Source organism: Ahaetulla prasina, chromosome 13 (genome assembly GCF_028640845.1).
Source record: "Ahaetulla prasina isolate Xishuangbanna chromosome 13, ASM2864084v1, whole genome shotgun sequence".
In the NCBI taxonomy this organism is placed as follows: Eukaryota; Metazoa; Chordata; class Lepidosauria; order Squamata; family Colubridae; genus Ahaetulla; species Ahaetulla prasina.
This window is the reverse complement of record NC_080551.1, coordinates 17790044-17810000: the sequence shown is the minus strand read 5'-3', so window position 1 is coordinate 17810000 and position 19957 is coordinate 17790044. Positions and strand designations below refer to the sequence as shown.

Genomic DNA, 19957 nt, shown 5'->3' with positions numbered 1-19957 from the left:
ATCTACGTTCTGACCTATGCTTAGTTCATAAGATTATTTATCATAATGTTCTACCTGTAAATGAGTACTTTAATTTCAACTGTAGTAACACAAGGGCTATTAATGGATTTAAACTCAATGTAAATTGCTCTAATCTTGATTGTAAGAAATATGACTTCTGCAATAGAATAGTAAATGTCTGGAACACTCTACCTGATCCTATTGTTAGTCTCTCTAATCCCAAATACCTTTTACCTTAAACCGCCTGCCATGGACCTTTCATGTTTCTTAAGAGGTCCTAAGGGGGTGTACATAAGCGCACCAGAGTGCCTACCGTCCCTGTCCTTTTGGGGGTAAGTGGCTGGACTCCTAAAATAACATGATCATACCTGAGCTACGTTTAAATAAATTAAAAAAAAAAAATCTACCCAGCTTCTCTGCCTCTCCCTGCTCCGAGAAAGTTAGGGAAGCAACATGATTTATTTCAGAGGAATTTCCTCCCCCTCTTTGATTGGATTAAATAGAAATAGTAAACAACATTTTAATCTGGAAAAAGAAATGGAGGCAACCTTACCCATACAATTATTTCCACCGTTGACTTGCAGATAATCCGGAGGACAAATACAAGTGAAATTTCCAATGGTGTTGTAGCAGGTCCCAGGGCCACAGATACCAGCTATGGCACATTCATTAACATCTGCAAGGAAAACACAAAGCTGGTAGTTCAGACTGACAACAAGGGAGGGAGGGAGGGAGGGAGGGAGGGAGGGAGGGAGGGAGGAAGGAAGGAAGGAAGGAAGGAAGGAAGGAAGGAAGGAAGGAAGGAAGGAAGGAAGGAGAGAAGGGGATGGATGGATGAATGAATGAATGGATAGATGGACATATGGAGGGAGGGAGGAGAGAAGGGATGGATGGATGGATAGGAAGGGAGGGAGGGAGATTCCTGCTTTCTAGTGATTTTAAATTGCGCAGCACAGCTGATTGTTGAAAATACCAGTTCGGACCAAGTGGTAGCTTTTTTTTTTACTATCAGTTCGCTGAACCAGTAGCTTGGTTCCAACCTTCTTGAATGCCCTTGAAGCTTACCTAGGCTGGGAAACTGCCTGTCTGGGAAGATCCCTTGAAACAGGCATTCAGCAATAAAGTAGCAAATTGAACTCTACACATAGGGACCTGGTTGATCACACCTGACAACTTCCTGAGCCCAAAGGAGGGGGGGGTGTCAAATGTGTCATCAGTCTCGAGCCCCAAATGATTGCCAGGCCTAGTTCTGGAAGAGGCTTTTAGCTAGGATACGTAATACACAACAACACATTTTATGATTCGCTTACCATCACATACTCGTGTCTCTTCATTCAAATAGTACCCGGATGGGCATTGGCACTGAAAGCTACCAAATGAATTGATGCACTGTCCTCCTTGACAAAGTCCAGGCAGTTCTTGACACTCATCAATATCTGTCCAGATAAAATAAGCCACAGCATTTTGTTAGAACATCAAACCAACCAAGCTTGGCTAAGAACAATCGATGTCACAGTAGGATGTCTAGAGAAAGAACACACAAGCAGGCATTACCTTCCAAAATGACTGTAATAGGATTGGGTCGAAATCCTTCTCCTCCTGGACACAACAGCTTGTAATCAGCTGAAGGGGAAAACCAATATTATTTATTAATTATTAAGCCGGCATTTTTGCTTTGTAAGAAAAGTTAGAGGAGTCATTACAATCTTTTTCTCCTTTCGGCAGGCTTCTTCCAGCTCTGAGTCCTTCAAACTGAAGATTCTCTGAATGAAAATAAGCATTTCCCCCATATGACACATTCACTAAATATGAACACATCCTTAGTTTAGTTCACTTGATGCCAGAGGTGGGTTTCAGCAGGTTCTGACCAGTTCTGGAGAACCGGTAGTGAAAATTTTGAGTAGTTTGGAGAACCAGTAGTAAAAATTCTGACTGGCCCCACCCCCATCTATTCTCTGCCTCCCAAGTCCCAGCTCATGGGGAGGAAATGGGGATTTTGCAATATCCTTCCTCTGGATTGGGAAAAGAATGGAGATTTTACAGTATCTATCCCCTGCCACACCCACCAAGCCACGCCCACCAAACCATGACATGCCCACCAAGCCACGCCCACATAACTGGTAGTAAAAAATTTTGAAACCCACCACTGTTTCATGTCCTCAAATTAAATTTGCCATTCTTATTTTCAAATAAATCTTTTTTTCCCTCTCTTGTAGGAGATGACCAGGCTGAGCTTGAGGGAGGGGCCAAATATGTCATTAGCCTCAAGTCCCTTTGTGCCCACAAGGTATCAATGTCAAGTCCTCCTTGAATTCCATTGACTCTTATCTACCACCAATTTGCTTTGACTGTTAGTAGTTCAGATTCTTATAGAGAGCCTTAGCATACAATCAACCCGTAGTCATTTGAACAGGCTTGGTTCCTGATTTATTGCGCCTGACAGTTCTCCTATAAATAAACTACCTCCCTGTAATCCTGGTTATATTCTGTCTCTTAGGAACCAAGCAAGGTAAAGGTAAAGGGTTCCCATCGCACATACGTGCTAATTGTTTCCAACTCTAGGGGGCGGTGCTCATCTCTGTTTCAAATCCGAATAGTTAGCACTATCCAAAGATGTTTCTGTGGTCATGTGGCCAGCATGACCCAATGCCAAGGGAGTACAGAACGCTGTTACCTTCCCACCAAAGGTGGCCCCTATTTTTCTACTTGCATTTTTTTTATGTGCTTTCGAACTGCTAGGTTGGCAGAAGCTGGGACAAGTAACAGCAGCTCACCCCATTACACAGCACTCGGGATTTGAACCACTGAACTGCCGACCTTTCAATCGACCAGCTCGTCCCTAGGAACCAAGCAAACGAAAGTGTAAATCAGTTATAATTTGACCCTTTTCCATCTCACTTACTTGTATTCACAGCCGGACACTGTTCACAAGGAATCCCCCAAGCTTTGCCAAGGGAACAACAGCAAGAAGCCTTGGAAACACCAATGCCAATTTCATTACTGCAAGCTGTATCACCATTATCTCCTCGAGGTTTAATTTCCAAATAACAGTAGCCAGAGCGTGTATCTAAAGAAGGAAAGTAGCACATGCTCAAACATCATCGATTCATAAAGGCACAGAATAAAAGAACAGTTCCCATATAAGCCATGCACTGGGCATTGTTTTGACATTCCTGTTCATGCATTGCTCAGTTCATCAGAGGCTTCTCAACTCTTGGCAAACTTTTTAAATTACCAATTGTCGGGTATATATTTTTATTTCAAGAGCTGAACCACGTAATTATTGCCTCTTCCCAAAACATTGCTATCATTTATTTAGAATAACAGAGTTGGAAGGGAGCTTGGAGGTCTTCTAGTCCAACCCCTACTTGGGCAGGAAACCCTACACCAATTCAGACAAATGGCTGTCCAATCTCTTCTTAAAAACTTCCAATGTTGGAGCATTCACAACTTCTGGAGGCAAGTGGTTCCATTGATTCATTGTTCTGACTGTCAGGAAATTTCTCCTTCGTTCTAGGTTGCTTCTGTCCTTGATTAGTTTCCACCCATTGCTTCTTGTCCTGCCCTCAGGTGCTTTGGAGAATAGCTTGACTCCCTCTTCTTTGGGGCAGCCCCTGAGATGTTGGAACACTGATATCATGTCTCCCCTAGTCCTTCTTTTCATCAAACTAGACATACCCAGTTTCTGCAACTGTTCTTCATATGTTTTAGCCTTTATTCCCCTAAACATCTTTGTTGCTCTTCTCTGCACTCTTTCTAGAGTCCCCACATCCTTTTTACATTGTATTTATTTGTTAACCTGGTAGACCATTAATTCATCTACATTTAGAGCAACTTACCGCAACATTACTTACCAACACAGCCAACACGAGTCGGGTTCAGCTCAAAATCTGGGGGACATTCACAAGTGTAACTGCCCGGGATGTTGAGGCAAGTGCCACTGATACATGTTGTAGGATCTGCACATTCATTGATATCTACACAGGAGGGGAAAAGGCAACATTAATCTACAGGTCAGCAAAAGACTCTAGTGCTCATTTAACCAGGACACTAAGCTAGCCAAATTCACATTCCAATCACAAGGGGAAATGTTCAATTTAACTACTTTATGGATATTAGAGACTTTTAGAACAGCAAGCTTAATTTGACACCTGGTGAGTTTTACCTTCTTTGGATTAAAAAAAAATGTAAAGAAGGTAAAATAATATACAATAGGCAAAAAGCCAAAAATGGATTTTAAGAAAGTTTTAAACATATTGCAGTTGGGTGGATGTAGGAAATATTTAAAAACATAAAATAATAACTAGGAAGCCTTACTTGGAAAGTGGCTGCAAGTGGCCAGGAAACTTCTGGGCAATGCCCTGTTTGGTCAAATTAACTAACTAGATAACTAAAGTCCTACTAAACTCCAAACTACATTTTTTAAGGTTTCTGAAATGTATTTAAATACAAGAGTCAGCTTAGCTGCTCAGTCATTTTTCCTGAAATAGTGGGAACATGTTTTGGGTGGCTTATATGAGCAATGTTTATACCAAAGTTAAGACGGTTACTAAATTGCCCAAACTATTAAGTTACCTGTGCAGTTCCCGCCACTTCTGTCCAACTCATATCCTGTCTCACACTGACATCGGAAGAGGCCAGGAAGATTGTGACAAGTTCCAAAAACGCAGATGTTGGAAAGGGAGCACTCATCAATATCTGTAATGAGACAATTGAGAAGAAATAGGAGATGATTACATTTTTTGTTGGAAGGAAGAATTAAAACCCACAGCATGAACATCTCTGGGATCATTCTCCTTTTATGAAAATGACAAAATTGGCTGCATCGGTTCAACCTTTGTCAAGGGTGGGATTCAGCCAGTTTCGACCGGTTCGGGTGAATCGGATGCTAATTTTACATCTGGTTCGCTGAACCAGTAGTTGCAAGGACTGGCTGGCCCCATCTGCCCCTTCCCATCCCTCCCAGGAGTCTCCACGTGGCCTGTTTTGGATGCCAGGTAAGTTCAGCGCTTCCAGAGCCCGGGGGAGGCTGTTTTCACCCTCCCGGAGGCTCAAGGAAAGTTCAGCGACCGCACGGAGGCTCTGGGAGGGTGTAAAATGGGCCCCCCAGAAGTCCCCACATGTGTGCAACATCATAACACAGTGTTCTTCAACCCTTAGCAATTTTAAGAGGGGTGGACTTCAACTCCCAGAATTCCCCAGCCAGCTTTGCTGGCTGGGGAATTCTGGGAGTTGAAATCCACCCCTCTTAAAGTTGCCAAGGTTGAGAAACACTATCATAACACATATGCAAAAGACCGTGGGCTTAGGTCATCATGATGCAACACTGCTTCTTCTGTTTTGCTCTCCTAGCTGACTCTGAAACGTAGCATTAGATCGCCCCAAAATTAAAAACGAGAGCAGATGAATTTACAGGATTTTCTTCTTCTTCTTCTTCTTCTTTGTTAACCACATGTATAAATCCGTACAAATTCAATCAACTGTGAAGTCCAACCCTCTCCTCTCTGGTGCCTCATTCCCTTTCTCCCACTGACCTTTGCCTCTAACAGCCCCATGATTTTAATCTTCTTTAATTTTCTATGGGAAAGAGTGGGTTTTCTCCCCCCACCCAAAGAATCTGAAGGAAATTAACTTATGCTCTGTGGGAGTAGCAGGGAGTGTCTTTAGTCTTCCCAACGGGCATCAGTTGTGCTGACATCTCAACTTATTTCCCTTACTGGAGACATTGAGAATTAACAATTACGTCGACTTTTTCATAGACCCACCCAATATTCACTTTTTTTGGGCATGACCAAATATTTTTGTTCAGATACAAGTTGTAGCATACAAGAGGATCGCTCTTTACGGCCAACTGTTTATCTCAATGTCATACAACGTGTTTTTTTTTCCTTCATGCCTTTTATACAAGAATTATGTCTTGATATACATGACATGCTATTATTCTTGGCAATAAAAATGCAAAATTAACGTAACTGCTAAGATGAAGAATGCCAAAAGGGATACTCTATTACAGTATCTCTATAAGTCTTTGCTCTCTTATTATTTGCTCGAGGAAAAACCTCAGTTTAGTATGGTTTTTAACCATATTTTAATCCGTGAAGTTTTCATGCTTTAATTTCTTTACTTGTTTTATAACTTGCAAGCTGCCCAAAGCCCTATATCATAGGGTAGATTGGCGGCATAAAAATTTAATAAATTAAAGAAGACAGCTTTATTTGGAACATCTTACATCTTGGGATGATATCTGTAACACCACTGAACATCCACATCGACCTCTCCCAGGTCATGGAGAAGGATTCCACAGGTGGACCAAAATGTCAAATCTATCTGAACAATTGGCTGACAACGGTGCGACAAACCATAATTGCCAATGATGTTGTTCACCATGGGATGGTAGCATCTACATTTTGGGAGGTTGAGAATATGGCAAAAGAATCCACTGTGGGGTTTAGCTACCTTTTGCTTTTCAACCTCTATTCTAGGGGTCTCCACCTTGACCACTTTAAAACTGGTGGACTTCCAAGCAGCATGGCTGGCAGAGGAATTCCGGGAGTTGAACTCCACACATCTTAAAGTGGCTAAGGTTGGATGGCTGAAGAATTCCAGGAGTTGAAGTCCACACATCTTAAAGTGGCTAAAGTTGGAGACCCCTGCGCTTTTCCACTTCTTGGCGAACTCCTGCAATATTTTTTAAGGCGGGATGTCTCTTGTATGGATAGATGATAGGAAGGTAGAAAGCACAGATCAAAAATTAAAATCTCCTCTTCAAAGTCAAAATCCTGACTTCGAACCTTAAGAAGGCAAAGCAAGAGGGCTGTAGCCTAAGTGAGATGATTTAACTGCTTCATTTTCCCAATTACCTTCACAAGCTTTTCCATCGATGCTTGGCAAAAATCCCATATCACACTCACAACGGTAGCCCCCGGGAGCGTTCAGGCACTGACCATTTTCACAGAGGTTGACATTTTCAGAACATTCGTCGATATCTGAAAAGTGAAAAGAGTCCTTTTAGTTGAAAATGCATTCTATCTCCTTGCAAACAACTAACTGGGGTTAAGAATTTCATAGGAAATTGGTGTAGGGAGGATTGTTATTTATAAAGATGTAAAACAACATCCAATAACAAGTCAACATGTAGCATAATATGGGATGCTTTTATAAAAATTATAGCGTGTTTTGTCTGACTCTGAAAGTTGAAATAATTTGGAGCCAAAACTGGAAAATAAGATCTGTTGCTATTATGCAAAACTTAGTCATAAACATTTTGTTATCGTTAATGCATTATATTAAAAAGCAACAACAAATCTTGTTAAAAATTTGATGGTATATTTTATCTGCCAAAAAAAAAGAAAAGAAAAAAGCTTTAGGAAAATCCATGCTTTACATGCTCAAAGTCCTAGGTTCATTATCAGTTTCTCCAGGATTGAGTCTTGTTGGCTTTGTTTTAAAATTAATATAAACAACCTTTAGATTTATATACCACCCAATAGTGCTTTACATCACTCTCTGGGCAGTTTACAAATCAGCTTATTGCCCCCCAAAAATTGGGGTTCTCATTTTATCAACCTCAGAAAGAGGGAAGATTTAGTCATCCTTGAATTGATCGAACTCAGGGCTGTGAGCAGAGTTTGCCCGCAATACTACTTTCTAACCACTGCGCCACCAGGCAGGATTTAGCGTATAATGTGAAAATATTATATCACCCTCCCCTAAAAGCTCACCTGTACAGATGAGCCCAGTCCCGGTATATCCTTCTTTACATATGCAACGATATGATCCCGCCGTGTTCTTGCAATCAGCATGTGGACTGCACTGGTGTGTGCCATTGGCACACTCATCCAGATCTGAAGAGGACAAAGAACTGCATTAACAAGAGAAACAACCCCAGTTATCTATGCAAAGATAATATGTACACAAGATTAAAAAAAGAAAAAAGAAAACTCTAGTAGCGCTGGTAACCCTCAACTTACAAACCCCAATTGGGATCCAGAATTTTCTGTTGTTAAGTAAAGCAGTCTAACTAATAGTTTTGAAAATAGTTAAAACAGGAAATACAGATTACTGCACCAATCAGTCCATCACAAACAATGGTACAGAATGACATACAAGCGTAATACTGAGTATACCAAGAATTTAAACCCAAGGAGCAGCTAGTAGAAATAGATGCTACCATGCTGCCTGTTACTTTGCAAGTAATTATAAATAAAAACTGAGTTGAAGTACTTAGGTTCTCAAGAGGAAAGTAGAAATAAGTTTAGCTGACTTAAAAAGGATCAAATGGTTATTTTAAAAACATTTGGGCAACGCTACAAGAAACCTGAGGAAGGAGGAACTTCCTTTTCTACAAGTTTTCAAGAAAAAGTTAGGTAAACATCTGTAAAAGGCAACATCGATGTGCGTTTTGATACCCAGATTTGGCTTTGAGCCACTTTCAGATAACAAATATATCTTTCATTCCGTGGGAAAGGGATGTAAGTCTATGAAGCTGCTTAATTACAGTTTATGTCAGTATTGAATTAAAGACTGACTCAGATCGTCTGGGGGTGAGGGGTGGGGTGTTTGTGTGTGTGAGGGGGGGTGTAAGGAGGGAAGAGGGAGGAAGAGTTTTCCAAAACTCACCGACACACTTGATCCCATCTCCTAGCCAGCCTGGTTTGCAGCCACATTTAAAGCTACCAGCTGTGTTTGTGCAAATAGCGTTCCGGTCACAGTTGTCAGCACCGATTTCACACTCATTTATATCTGTGGAAAGAATGGACAAAAATATCAGCGGCAATGCACGTACGCTTCCTCCTTTATGTATAAATATCGCAGGGCCAAAGGCTTCCCCCCACCGCACCCCTGCCTTTCATTTCTTGATTGTGTGGGAAGAAGAAGGCAAATTTGTTGACTGCAAAGACACGCCAGAGTTGTATCTAGAACAGCAAAGGAAATTCCTTCAAAGAATAGGATCTGTTCCATTGATTATACTGATATCTTGTCTTTCCTTTGGGGGCCCAAAGAAGCATACACAGCCCCATTTCTCCTCATAACAACCACCCTATAAAATGAGTTGGACTGAAAGACAGAACGAACGCCTGCCCCAAAGGCATCCACTGAGTTCTCATGGCTTTGTGTAGACTTGAAGTTGGCATCCCCCAGTATTAACCATCATCCTTTATATTGGCTTTTGACTGGCGCGTTGGTGATCAAGCTTGTTGGCATTCTTTCTGTGGTAGTATATTTAAACCCATATTATCAGACCAACGGCGGCACAGTGGCGGCTCAGCAGTTAAGACGCTGGGTTTGTCAGATGGAAAGCCGGCAGTCCAGGTTCAAGACCCGGGTGCCATGCAATGGGGTGAGCTCCCATCCTGCCAACCTAGACGTTCGAAAGCATGCAAATGCGAGTAGTTAAATAGGTACCACTTCAGTGGGAAGGAAACAGCGCTCCGTGACCTCATGCTGGACACATGACCACGGAAATGTCTTCAGACCATGCTGGCTCTCAAGGGCCTTGAAATAGAGATGAATACCATCTCTTTATCGTCAGCAACTACTAGAAGAGTAAAATCCGCAGGGACTCCTTTACCTTTCACTATCAGACAAATGCTAGGTGGCTACCCTAACACGGAGATAAGCTGCCTGATATCATAAGAGGACATTCACACAGTAACCACAATCTTGCACAAAACTGGTTGTTCCTAACACTTCTGGTCTTATTTTACAAGTTTAAGATCCCCTGAGAGTTCAACTGAAAGGGTGAGATGACCTGATTCCTCATCTCTGTCTCTCTCCGGTGGGAACAAGTGAAACCAAGAGGGGTGAAGGACACTCACAAGAGTGAAAGAAAACTTGGCAGATCTCACCATGCCTTGTCCATCCCACCATCTTGACAATTCCTCTATCTCAGTGATGGTATTCAGCCGGTTTGGGATGGTTTGGGCGAACCGGTAGTAAAATTTATGGCTGGCCCCTCCCCTCCCCTCCCTGCCCTTTCCAGGAGTCCCCACGCACCCCATTTTGGCTGCCAGATAAGTGCAGGGAGGCCTCCTAGGCCCAAAATGGGGTGTGAGGGTGTGTGACGTGCCCCCCATGGGCCTTTTTCACTCCTAGGAGGCTTCAGGGAGGCTTCCTAGGCACAAAAGGGGGTGCAGGGTGCAACGCATCCCCCTCCACGGCCCATTTTTGCTCCCGGGGGGTGCAAGAGGCCGGGTGCTGCCTGTCACACCCCCATGGCCACGCCCCCCCATGGCCACGCCCATCCAGCTGGTCATGAGGGCAGAGAACCGGTTGTTAAATTATTTGAATCCCACCACGGCTTCTATTTTATTTAGCAGACCTATTTTTATTGTGAAGTGTACAGATCTGGTTTCGCCAAAGGGAATTCAACAGCGGGTGGTGGTTGTTTTTTTTCCAACGGCCGATTCGCTCTCTTGATTATTCCAATCCAAATAAAATAAAATCTTATTTCAACTCCCTAGCGTGACAAACTGAGACTTCTTTGTTGGCCGTCTGGTTCTCCGAGATCTTGGTATTATCTCTGTGAGTCTGCCGCTCAGCATGAATGAAGATACCCAAAACTGACTCCAAATATGAGGCCATATATTCATTGAATTAACTAAAGGCACCCAAAAAAATTAGGGGCGGGAGAGAGAGAGTGGTGTCAAGAGTATATAAACATTTTTTTTTCCTATCGGCTCTTTCTCTGCCAGTCTTGTTTTTCAACAAACTTCTGCTTTGAGCGTGCAGTTATGGCTAGCCAAGGAAAACAAATATTCCAGTCTAAGGCAGCCCTTACAGCCAAACAGTTTTCTTACTTCTTACTACTAGAACAAATGTCTTCTTATCTATTTAAGCAACTTCCAACAACATGACATAAGCTGTTTGCTCTGTTTTTTCCGGCCACTTGACATCATGCTAAGAGGAGGTGTAAGTGGCTTGAAATCATGGGCTTCAGTTCTAATTCCACCCATTTTAAGAACGCTTAAAGGTGGGTCTGCAAAACGGTGAGTTTGCACACTAGAGACATTTTAATCTTTTTTTTTTTTTAAATGTAGGCGATTGTATCTTTTCCCCCTATGGGGAACTCAACTGGGGAGGGGCAGTGTTTTGAGCAGAAAAGACATCTCAGAGGAAAATATTAAGAAACACCACACCTTCTTCATTTGGAGTCTTTTATTTGAGTCAGCAGCCAGCTGTTGTTTTACTGAACCACAGGAGCAAAGATGCAACTTACACAAAAGAATTGTACGTAAGCTGATATAATATATAATATAATAACAGAGTTGGAAGGGACCTTTAAGGTCCTCTAGTCCAACCCCCTGCTTAGACTGGAAACCCTACACCACTTCAGACAAATGGTTATCCAACGTCTTCTTTAAAACTTCCAGTGTTGGAGCATTCACAACTTCTGGAGGCAAGTTGTTCCACTGATTCATTGTTCTCACTGTCAGGAAATTTCTCCTTAGTTCTAAGTTGCTTCTCTCCTTGGTTAGTTTCCACCCATTGCTTCTTGTTCTACCCTCAGGTGCTTTGGAGAATAGCTTGACTCCCTCTTTTTTATGGCAGCCCCTGAGATATTGGAACACTGCTATCATGTCTCCCCTGGTCCTTCTTTTCATCAGATTAGACATACCCAGTTCCTGCAACCGTTCTTCGTATGTTTTAGCCTCCACTCCCCTAATCATCTTGGTTGGTCTTCTCTGCACTTTTTCTAGAGTCTCATCATCTTTTTTACATCGTGGCGACCCAAACAGAATGCAGTAATCCAAGTGTGGCCTTACCAAGGCATTATAAAGTGGTATTAACCCTTCACGTGATCTTGATTCTATCCCTCTGTTTATGCAGCCTAGAAGGGTATCACTTGCTAGCCTTCCTGCAGCAACTGTGAAGTGGTTTACTGACACACAAACCCACAGACACACATCCCTGATGTGAAGCAGACCCATAACATTCCTACTCATGAACATGACGCACATACACACAGATCCTGTTGGCACCACAATTTAACTGGATAAAAGGAGGAGTTGTCGTGCAAATATTCTCACTTGCAGAGTTCTCAAGACAGGCTGGGATTCTCGCCGTTAAAAAAAAAAAAACACTGCCTGAGGGAATAATTCTTTTCTCCTGAGGGAATAATTCTTTTCTCCTGAGGGAATAATTCTTTTCTCCCCACTTCTGAAACTGAGAAGTCTTAAGAGACGTTGTGCAAAAAACCTGAGACTTCTCTAACTTCTTAGTGTCTTGCTTCCATTTTGTTTCCCGGGGCCACGTGAGACTGGAGTAAAAAGGGAGCAAAGAAGATGGGCTAAGTAAATATGAAGAACGGTTGCTGGAATTGGGTATGTCTAGTTTAATGAAAAGAAGGTCCAGGGGTGATATGATAGAAGTCTTCCGATATCTGCTTCAACACTGGAGGTTTTTAAGAAGAAATTGGATAGCCATTTGTCTGAAGTGGTGTAGAGATTCCTGCCTGAGCAGGGGGTTGGACTAGAAGACCTTCAAGGTCCCTTCCAACTCTGTTATTCTATTCTATTCTATTCTATTCTATTCTATTCTATTCTATTCTATTCTATTCTATTCTATTCTATTCTATTCTATCTGAGAGGCTTCCACAAAGAGCAGGGCTCAACCTATTTATCAAAGCACCAGAAGGCAAGACAAGAAACAACGGATGGGAACTAATCAGGGAGAGAAGCAACCTAGAACGAAGGAGAAATTTCCTGACAGTGAAAACTATTAATCAAGGGAAACCCTTGCCTTCAGAAGCTGTGAGTGCTTCATCACTTAAGGTTTCCAAGAAGAGATTGGAGAACCATTTGTCTGAAATGGTATCGCATTTCCTGCTTAAGCAGGAGTTTGGACTAGAAGAATTCCAAGGTCCCTTCCAACTCTTTTATCCTGTGAAATCTCTCCATTCTAACCATGACCGTGTCAACCCTGGAGATGACACTGCAGAAATCTTGCCACACAGATCAAGAGGGGGGGAAAAATCACTAGAAAGTGCCAACTTTCTCATGTTCGTTGCTGTAATTGGAAGTCTTTGGGAAATGACTGCTTCCTAAATGATTGATTAATCAGTAACCTAGGGGATCTAACGACTTGGCTCAATCATGTTGTCTAAATACCATTTGGAGTGTTGCTGCCCCATACAATCTGTGGGACTCACAGCTGGGGAAGGGATCTGCCTTGACTTGAAGAGATTTATTGAACAGATGTTGTTTTGTAGCCAAGCCAAAAAACCATCTCGGCCAAACGTTGCCCTTTAAAACACAGCCTGAAAAAACCTTAGGAAGGGTGGATAAATGAATACTCTTTAGGAAAGGACTATCCAGCCGGAGGTTTCAGGTTCAATTGCTGGATAAAATGTGTAGGTCCCAAGCTGGGGCGGGAAGAATCTTTCTCTGAGAGTTTGGGAATGGCCGCCAGAAAAGCTACCCTAAAATTAGATAGTTTTCCTAGGAGATTCTTCGAAGAGTTGGATCTGAGATGAGTTTTGAATGCACTTCGTATCGTTTGCATTAGGTATCTCACCAAGAGCCAATAACTGTCTCTGAGTTCTTTAAAGCAGACCTGAAAAGGTTATGATCAAGTTTTTGGAATTGAGCAAAGAAGAGTTGGGGAAACTTGTAAGACTTCAGATGTACTTAAGATGTATTTATATGTTTTTACTTGCCTGTGAACCGCCCTGAGTCCTTCGGGAGATAGGGCGGTATATAAATGTGATTAATAAATAAATAAATAAATAAATAAATAAATAAATAAATAAATAAATGGTATCACATTTCCTGCTTGAGCAGGAGTTGGACTAGAAGACTTCCAAGGTCCCTTCCAACTCTTTTATCCTGTGAAATCTCTCCATTCTAACCATGACCGTGTCAACCCTGGAGATGAGACTGCAGAAATCTTGCCACACAGATCAAGAGGAGGGGAAAAATCACTAGAAAGTGCCAACTTTCTCATGTTCGTTGCTGTAATTGGAAGTCTTCGGGAAATGACTGCTTCCTAAATGATTGATTAATCAGTAACCTAGGGGATCTAACGACTTGGCTCAATCATGTTGTCTAAATACCATTTGGAGTGTTGCTGCCCCATACAATCTGTGGGACTCACAGCTGGGGAAGGGATCTGCCTTGACTTGAAGAGATTTATTGAACAGATGTTGTTTTGTAGCCAAGCCAAAAAACCATCTCGGCCAAACGTTGCCCTTTAAAACACAGCCTGAAAAAACCTTAGGAAGGGTGGATAAATGAATACTCTTTAGGAAAGGGCTATCCAGCCGGAGGTTTCAGGTTCAATTGCTGGATAAAATGTGTAGGTCCCAAACTGGGAAGGGAAGAATCTTTCTCTGAGAGTTTGGGAATGGCCGCCAGAAAAGCTATCCTAAAATTAGATAGTTTTCCTAGGAGATTCTTCGAAGAGTTGGATCTGAGATGAGTTTTGAATGCACTTCGTATCGTTTGCATTAGGTATCTCACCAAGAGCCAATAACTGTCTCTGAGTTCTTTAAAGCAGACCTGGAAAGGTTATGATCAAGTTTTTGGAATTGAGCAAAGAAGAGTTGGGGAAACTTGTAAGACTTCAGATGTACTTAAGATGTATTTAAGGGGCGTGCATAAGCGCACAAATGTGCCTACCGTTCCTGTCCTATTGTTTTTCTTTTCTTCTTCCTATATATATATATATATTGATGCTTATACCTCCTAATATTTACTCATATATATGTTTATATACTATATAATCCTTTTTATATGATGTTGTGACAAAATAAATAAATAAAAATAAATAAAAATACTTAATGGAGTAATAGAATAACAGAGCTGGAAGGGACCTTGGAGGTCTTCTAGTCCAGCCTCCTGCTTAAGCAAGAGACTCTATGACATTCCAGACAAGTGGCTGTCCATTCTCTTCTTAAAAGCCTCCAGTGTTGGAGCACCAACATCTTCTGAAGGCAAGCCGTTTCATTGATTAACTGTTCCCACAGTTAGGAAATGCCTCCTTAGTTCTAGGTTGCTTCTCTCTTTAATGATCTTCCACATGTTATCTCTTGTCCTGCCCTTATGTCTTCGGAGGAAAATAAAAAGACTCTGTGATAGCCCCTTCAAGCAGGGGTGAAATGCTCCCGGTTCAGACCAGATCAGGCAATCCGGTAGCAATTGTGGCCGGTGGTTCGGAGAACCGGTAGCAATGGTGGCGTGAGGCTCCACCCACCTGCTCGGGTGTCGTTACTTCCTGGTTCTAATCAGGACATAATGTGTTTTTTACCCTCTGCGCATGCACAGAGTGTCTGCGTGTGCATGTGAAGCGTGTGCAAACGAAGACAGTGTGTGTGCAGGGCGTGTGCACTTCTGAACCGGTAAGGAAGGTAAGTAGATTTCACCTCTGCCCTCAAGTACTGGAAGGCTGCTATCATATCATGCCTAGTCCTTCTCTTCATTAGACTAGATATTTCCAGTTCCCACATCATATGGGTTAGCCTCTGTTGTGTCTGCGCCCCCCTGAGCTGGGCCTCCTACCAGAAATTGACTTGGAAAGTGAGGGGGAAGGGCTGTCAGGACTTACCTCGGGAGCACCGGCTTCCCTGGCTCAGCTCCAGGAGCCAGAGGCAGGCCCGGTGGAAGAGATAACGAGGCCTCCGTCCCCTGACTCTTCCCCCCTCCAGGCCACACCTCCAGACCCAGCTGATGGCAATCAGGCCTGGCTGGACCCTAGGTTTCGTAGGCAGGAGAGGTGGGAAGCAGGGGTGGGGCAGGCCTAGGAAGTGCTGAGTTATGGAGCCACACCCCACAGGATATAAAGGCAGCAAGAGCTGCTGTGCCTCTTCGTAGCAGGCAAATCAATTGCTTAACTAAGAGCTGAAGTACTGCTTGTTCCTGGGTGACTCATCGGCATCGAGGGAGATAACAGAGACACTTGGCAGACACTCGCTATTTTGTTGCTAGAGGTGATAGTACCGGCTAATTAAGCCATCGCTCGGACGGAGGCGAAGGGGGACAGAACAGCCTCCATACCTATTATCGTATCACTTTGTCTTTCTTCAGAAACAGAATAACGGAGTTGGATGGGATCTTGGAGGCTTCTGAATCCAACCCCTTGCTCGAGCAGGAGAACCTATCCCATTCCAGACAAGTGGCTGTCCAGTCTCTTCTTAAAAACCTTCAGTGATGGAGCACCAGAGGTGAGTTTCAGCAGGTTCTGACCAGTTCTGGAGAACCGGTAGCGGAAATTTTGAGTAGTTCAGAGAACCGGTAGTAAAAATTCTACCTGGCCCCACCCCCATCTATTCTCTGCCTCCCAAGTCCCAGCTGATCGGAAGGAAATGGGGATTTTACAGTAACCTTCCCCTGGATTGGAGAGGGAATGGAGATTTTACAGTATCCTTCCCATGGAGTGGGGTGGGAATGGAGATTTTACAGTATCCTTCCCCTGGAGTGGGGTGGGAATGGAGATTTTACAGTATCCTTCCCCTGCCATGCCCACCAAGCCATGCCCACCAAGCCACACCCACAGAACCGGTAGTAAAAAAAAAATTGAAACCCGCCACTGTGGAGCACCCACAACTTCTGAAGGCAAGCCAGTCCACCGGTTGATTGTTCTGCCAGGAAATTTGTAAGTTCTAAGGTTGCTTCTCTACTTCATTAGTTTCCATCCATTGTTTCTTGTCTTTGCCTTAAAACAAGGCATTAGACAACTCAGCTGACGTACAAGCTGGACTTGAGGCATACTTTTCCTAAAGTACTATGTTCAACTTCCTGCTCCAAAGTCTTTTTCCTTGCTGCATTCTTAATTTGTGCGACATCCACATACCTCAGCTGACCTACTCCACTTTCCATTTTAGATAATTGAACATGACAGTATGAATGCAGCCAACATAGCTTGTCATAAGTAATGTATATCATTGCATAAAACACAGCATTTCCCTAAACTCGGCCCACATACAGTACTTATTAAAAAGGGAAGCAAAAAAGAGAGAGAGAGAGAGAAACGAAAAGTTTTAACATCTGCGTGGAACGTAAATGCATGTCGGTGGGTGGATCCTGCACTCAGGGAAACGGGGTGGGGGGTGGGGTAGGGAGAGAAGGAAAAACTTGTTTACTTGTTAAGATGGAAACAATCGGTAATGACGAAGGGGATGAAATATGTCGATGCGACGTTCAGCAAACTCCCAGAATCTTACGCAATTGTTTCATGAAAAGAAAGGGCTAGTGTGAACATTTTTGCAATTCTTAAAAAGTGGAGCTGAAACATTTTGGCGCGGCAGCAAGAAGGAAGGAATCCATTCCCTTCGGTCAAGCACTTCAACACAAGGGTTGACTCTTTAAAATACTTCACACCATGTTTTTTGGGGGGTGGGGGGTTGTGGTCTCATTGTCAGGGAATCGGAAGCCCAGGTTCTTGGCACTTTTTTGGAGCATGGAAACAGGGCTGCGGACATGTTCCTTTATGACATTTGAGCAAAGGAATTTGGACCACTGGGATAAAAGCTTGATCTCTCTCCTCTACCGTAGGCTTTCCAAGGGCAGCTGCAAATATGGCGGTTCGCATTCAGATGAGCACGACAAGGGACACACATGTACCTTGTCAACAGCAAAAGGTGAACACAACATTCAAATCACTGCCCTTATTTATTAGACTGTTTACGCTGCTGACAACCATATTAGGTTTGCGAGGAGAGCATAAAACAAGAGTAACCTCAACAATCATAGCTGGCCAGGAGTAGCAATCCTTGTGGTTGGTCTCCGCAACTCAAAGGTTGCAGAGCGGCCTAGGGTGACTGGTGGCAAGCTTTCTTAGATGCCTCAGACCAAGATAAATTGAATACCGCTCATCTGCCTGGAACCCTCACTGTATTTCGGACATCAATACATTAGAGAGGGTCCAGAGATATTTTACTAGAAGAGTTCTTAAAATTTTCTGCTCGAAATAAAATTCCCTATCCCACCAGGCTTGAAATTTTGGGTCTGGATAGCCTCGAACTATGTCATCTGTTCCGACTGATGCTTAGTTCATAAGATTATTTATCAAAACGTTCTACCTGTAAATGAATACTTTAATTTCAACCATATAATACAAGGGCCATCAATAGATTTAAACTCAATGTAATTCACTCTAATCTTAATTGTAGGAAATATGACTTCTGCAATAGAGTAGTAAATGTCTGGAACACTCTACCTGATCCTGTTGTTAGTCTCTCTATCCCCATACCTTTTACCTTAAACTGTCTACCGTGGACCTTTCATGTTGCTTAAGAGGTCCCTAAGGGGGGCGTGCATAAGCGCACCAACGTGCATAAGCGCACCAGCGGACCGACCCTGTCCTACTGTTCCCAATTATATGTAAGCATTCTATGTGTTTATGGCTATGTTTTGCCTATTTATATCCTTTTTTTTGTGCCAATTTTTTTTTCATGTGTCCATGTCTATGTCTATACTGTTACTTCTTTCCTTGTGATTCCTGACAAATAAATAAAAATAAATAAATAAATAAATAAATAAAGTACAGTTTGGGATTGCAGAAATAAAGACTATCCCGATAGTGACAACCCTGAAGTTGACCTGGCCAAAACCATTTTGGAGTTTCAGTGCTGCCACACTGGAGCTGAGGGATAGGGAGGGGGGATTAGAGTTAGCTGGGGTTATGTAGTCAAAACAAAATGCTTTCCCTTGGGAACCAAGGACATTCTCACACCTGGCCGGAGGAAGGAGCAGTGATGTCACCAGACCAGCGGACGCTGCCTTGATTGGGTCATGTGACTGATTGTTTGGGGTTGAGAGAAAAACGTTTACTTTTAATTAGGTGAAAACCGAGGGGCCCCTCAGAGTCGGTTTTCACCAGATATGTGCCAGTTTAATATTTCCAATAAAGCTATTCTTTGAGGAATTCACCTGCCTCAGAGTTTTTGCTTGCAATGGATCTATTACTTGGCACCCTGACAGATAGAAGAAAAAATGACATGTTGAATAACAGATTAATTAAGGGGCGGCTATTAGCAAGCCGTACATCACATGCCTCAAAGTAAGGGGACAGTTTGCAATAACAGAAATAAAAATGGATTGCAGAAATAAAGATCCTGATGGAGGGAAAACAGGCAATAAGTTGACTAACGGATTCATGAAGAAGGCAGCTGGTGGCAGACTTCTTAAAGGTCACAAAGTAAGGGATAATTTGCAATAACAGAAATAAAAGATATTTTGAAGAAATAAAGACCTTGATAGAAGAAAAATAGACATATGCGTTGAATAAGTTTCAAAGGCAAAACCTGTGTCTTTCACAATCCAATTCATCTTAAATTAATCCTACCATGAGAGGCGTTATTATTAATGCAGACGAGAGCTTAGAAATATACGATGCATGATTGTTTAAAGAACAATCGCACCCACCCTAGATAAACACCTACCTGTGCAACCCGTGGTCCCTTTTTTTCCAGAATAACCGATTTCACAGTGGCAGATGAAAGAGCCTTTTGTGTTCTCACAACTTCCGCTCAGGCAGATGTTTGGATTCAGATCACATTCGTTAACATCTGGAGAGGGCAAAGAGTTTTCATAAGTTATAAAGTGTGATTAATGCTTGGCTAATACGTACTGAAAAAACCAAGACTCATTAAAAAGAAGGAGCATTATAAATTTGGCAAGGAAAAACTACGGGCTATTTGGAAGTAGGTTTGTTTAGTTTTTTGGGGGAAAGCTGGAGTTTAAACCCATCGGGATGCTGAGATCTAACCCCGAGTGTATTAACAAGACAACAATTGCTGTTGTTAGATCATAACTGTTTTCGCTCCCCGAAAACATTCTCGAAAGAGTGGGCTGTTGCCGTGTTTATGGCTCCTAAGCTTTTTGTATTGTTCAGTCATAACATCAACAGCATTAATACGCGCTAAGGATCCATCTGTTTGTAGACATACATGGTGTTCTTTATGCTAGTTTTTTAATCATCTCCATCTACAAACTTCTTAATAATACACAAATCCGTTACG

General features: G+C 42.6%; 1 protein-coding gene across 1 annotated transcript in view; it reads right to left on the bottom strand.

Moving 5' to 3' along the window:
• The window catches only part of LOC131184524 (fibrillin-1), a 180210-nt gene that overhangs the window by 45652 nt on the left and 114601 nt on the right, over positions 1-19957 (bottom strand). The window contains exons 28-37 of the mRNA XM_058155915.1: positions 19379-19504; positions 8620-8742; positions 7722-7844; positions 6861-6986; positions 4576-4698; positions 3855-3977; positions 2903-3067; positions 1555-1623; positions 1311-1436; positions 554-676 (exon numbers count right to left, since the gene is read on the bottom strand). Coding sequence (XP_058011898.1) covers positions 554-676; positions 1311-1436; positions 1555-1623; positions 2903-3067; positions 3855-3977; positions 4576-4698; positions 6861-6986; positions 7722-7844; positions 8620-8742; positions 19379-19504 — 1227 coding nt within the window. The remainder of the gene's footprint in view (positions 1-553; positions 677-1310; positions 1437-1554; positions 1624-2902; positions 3068-3854; positions 3978-4575; positions 4699-6860; positions 6987-7721; positions 7845-8619; positions 8743-19378; positions 19505-19957) is intronic.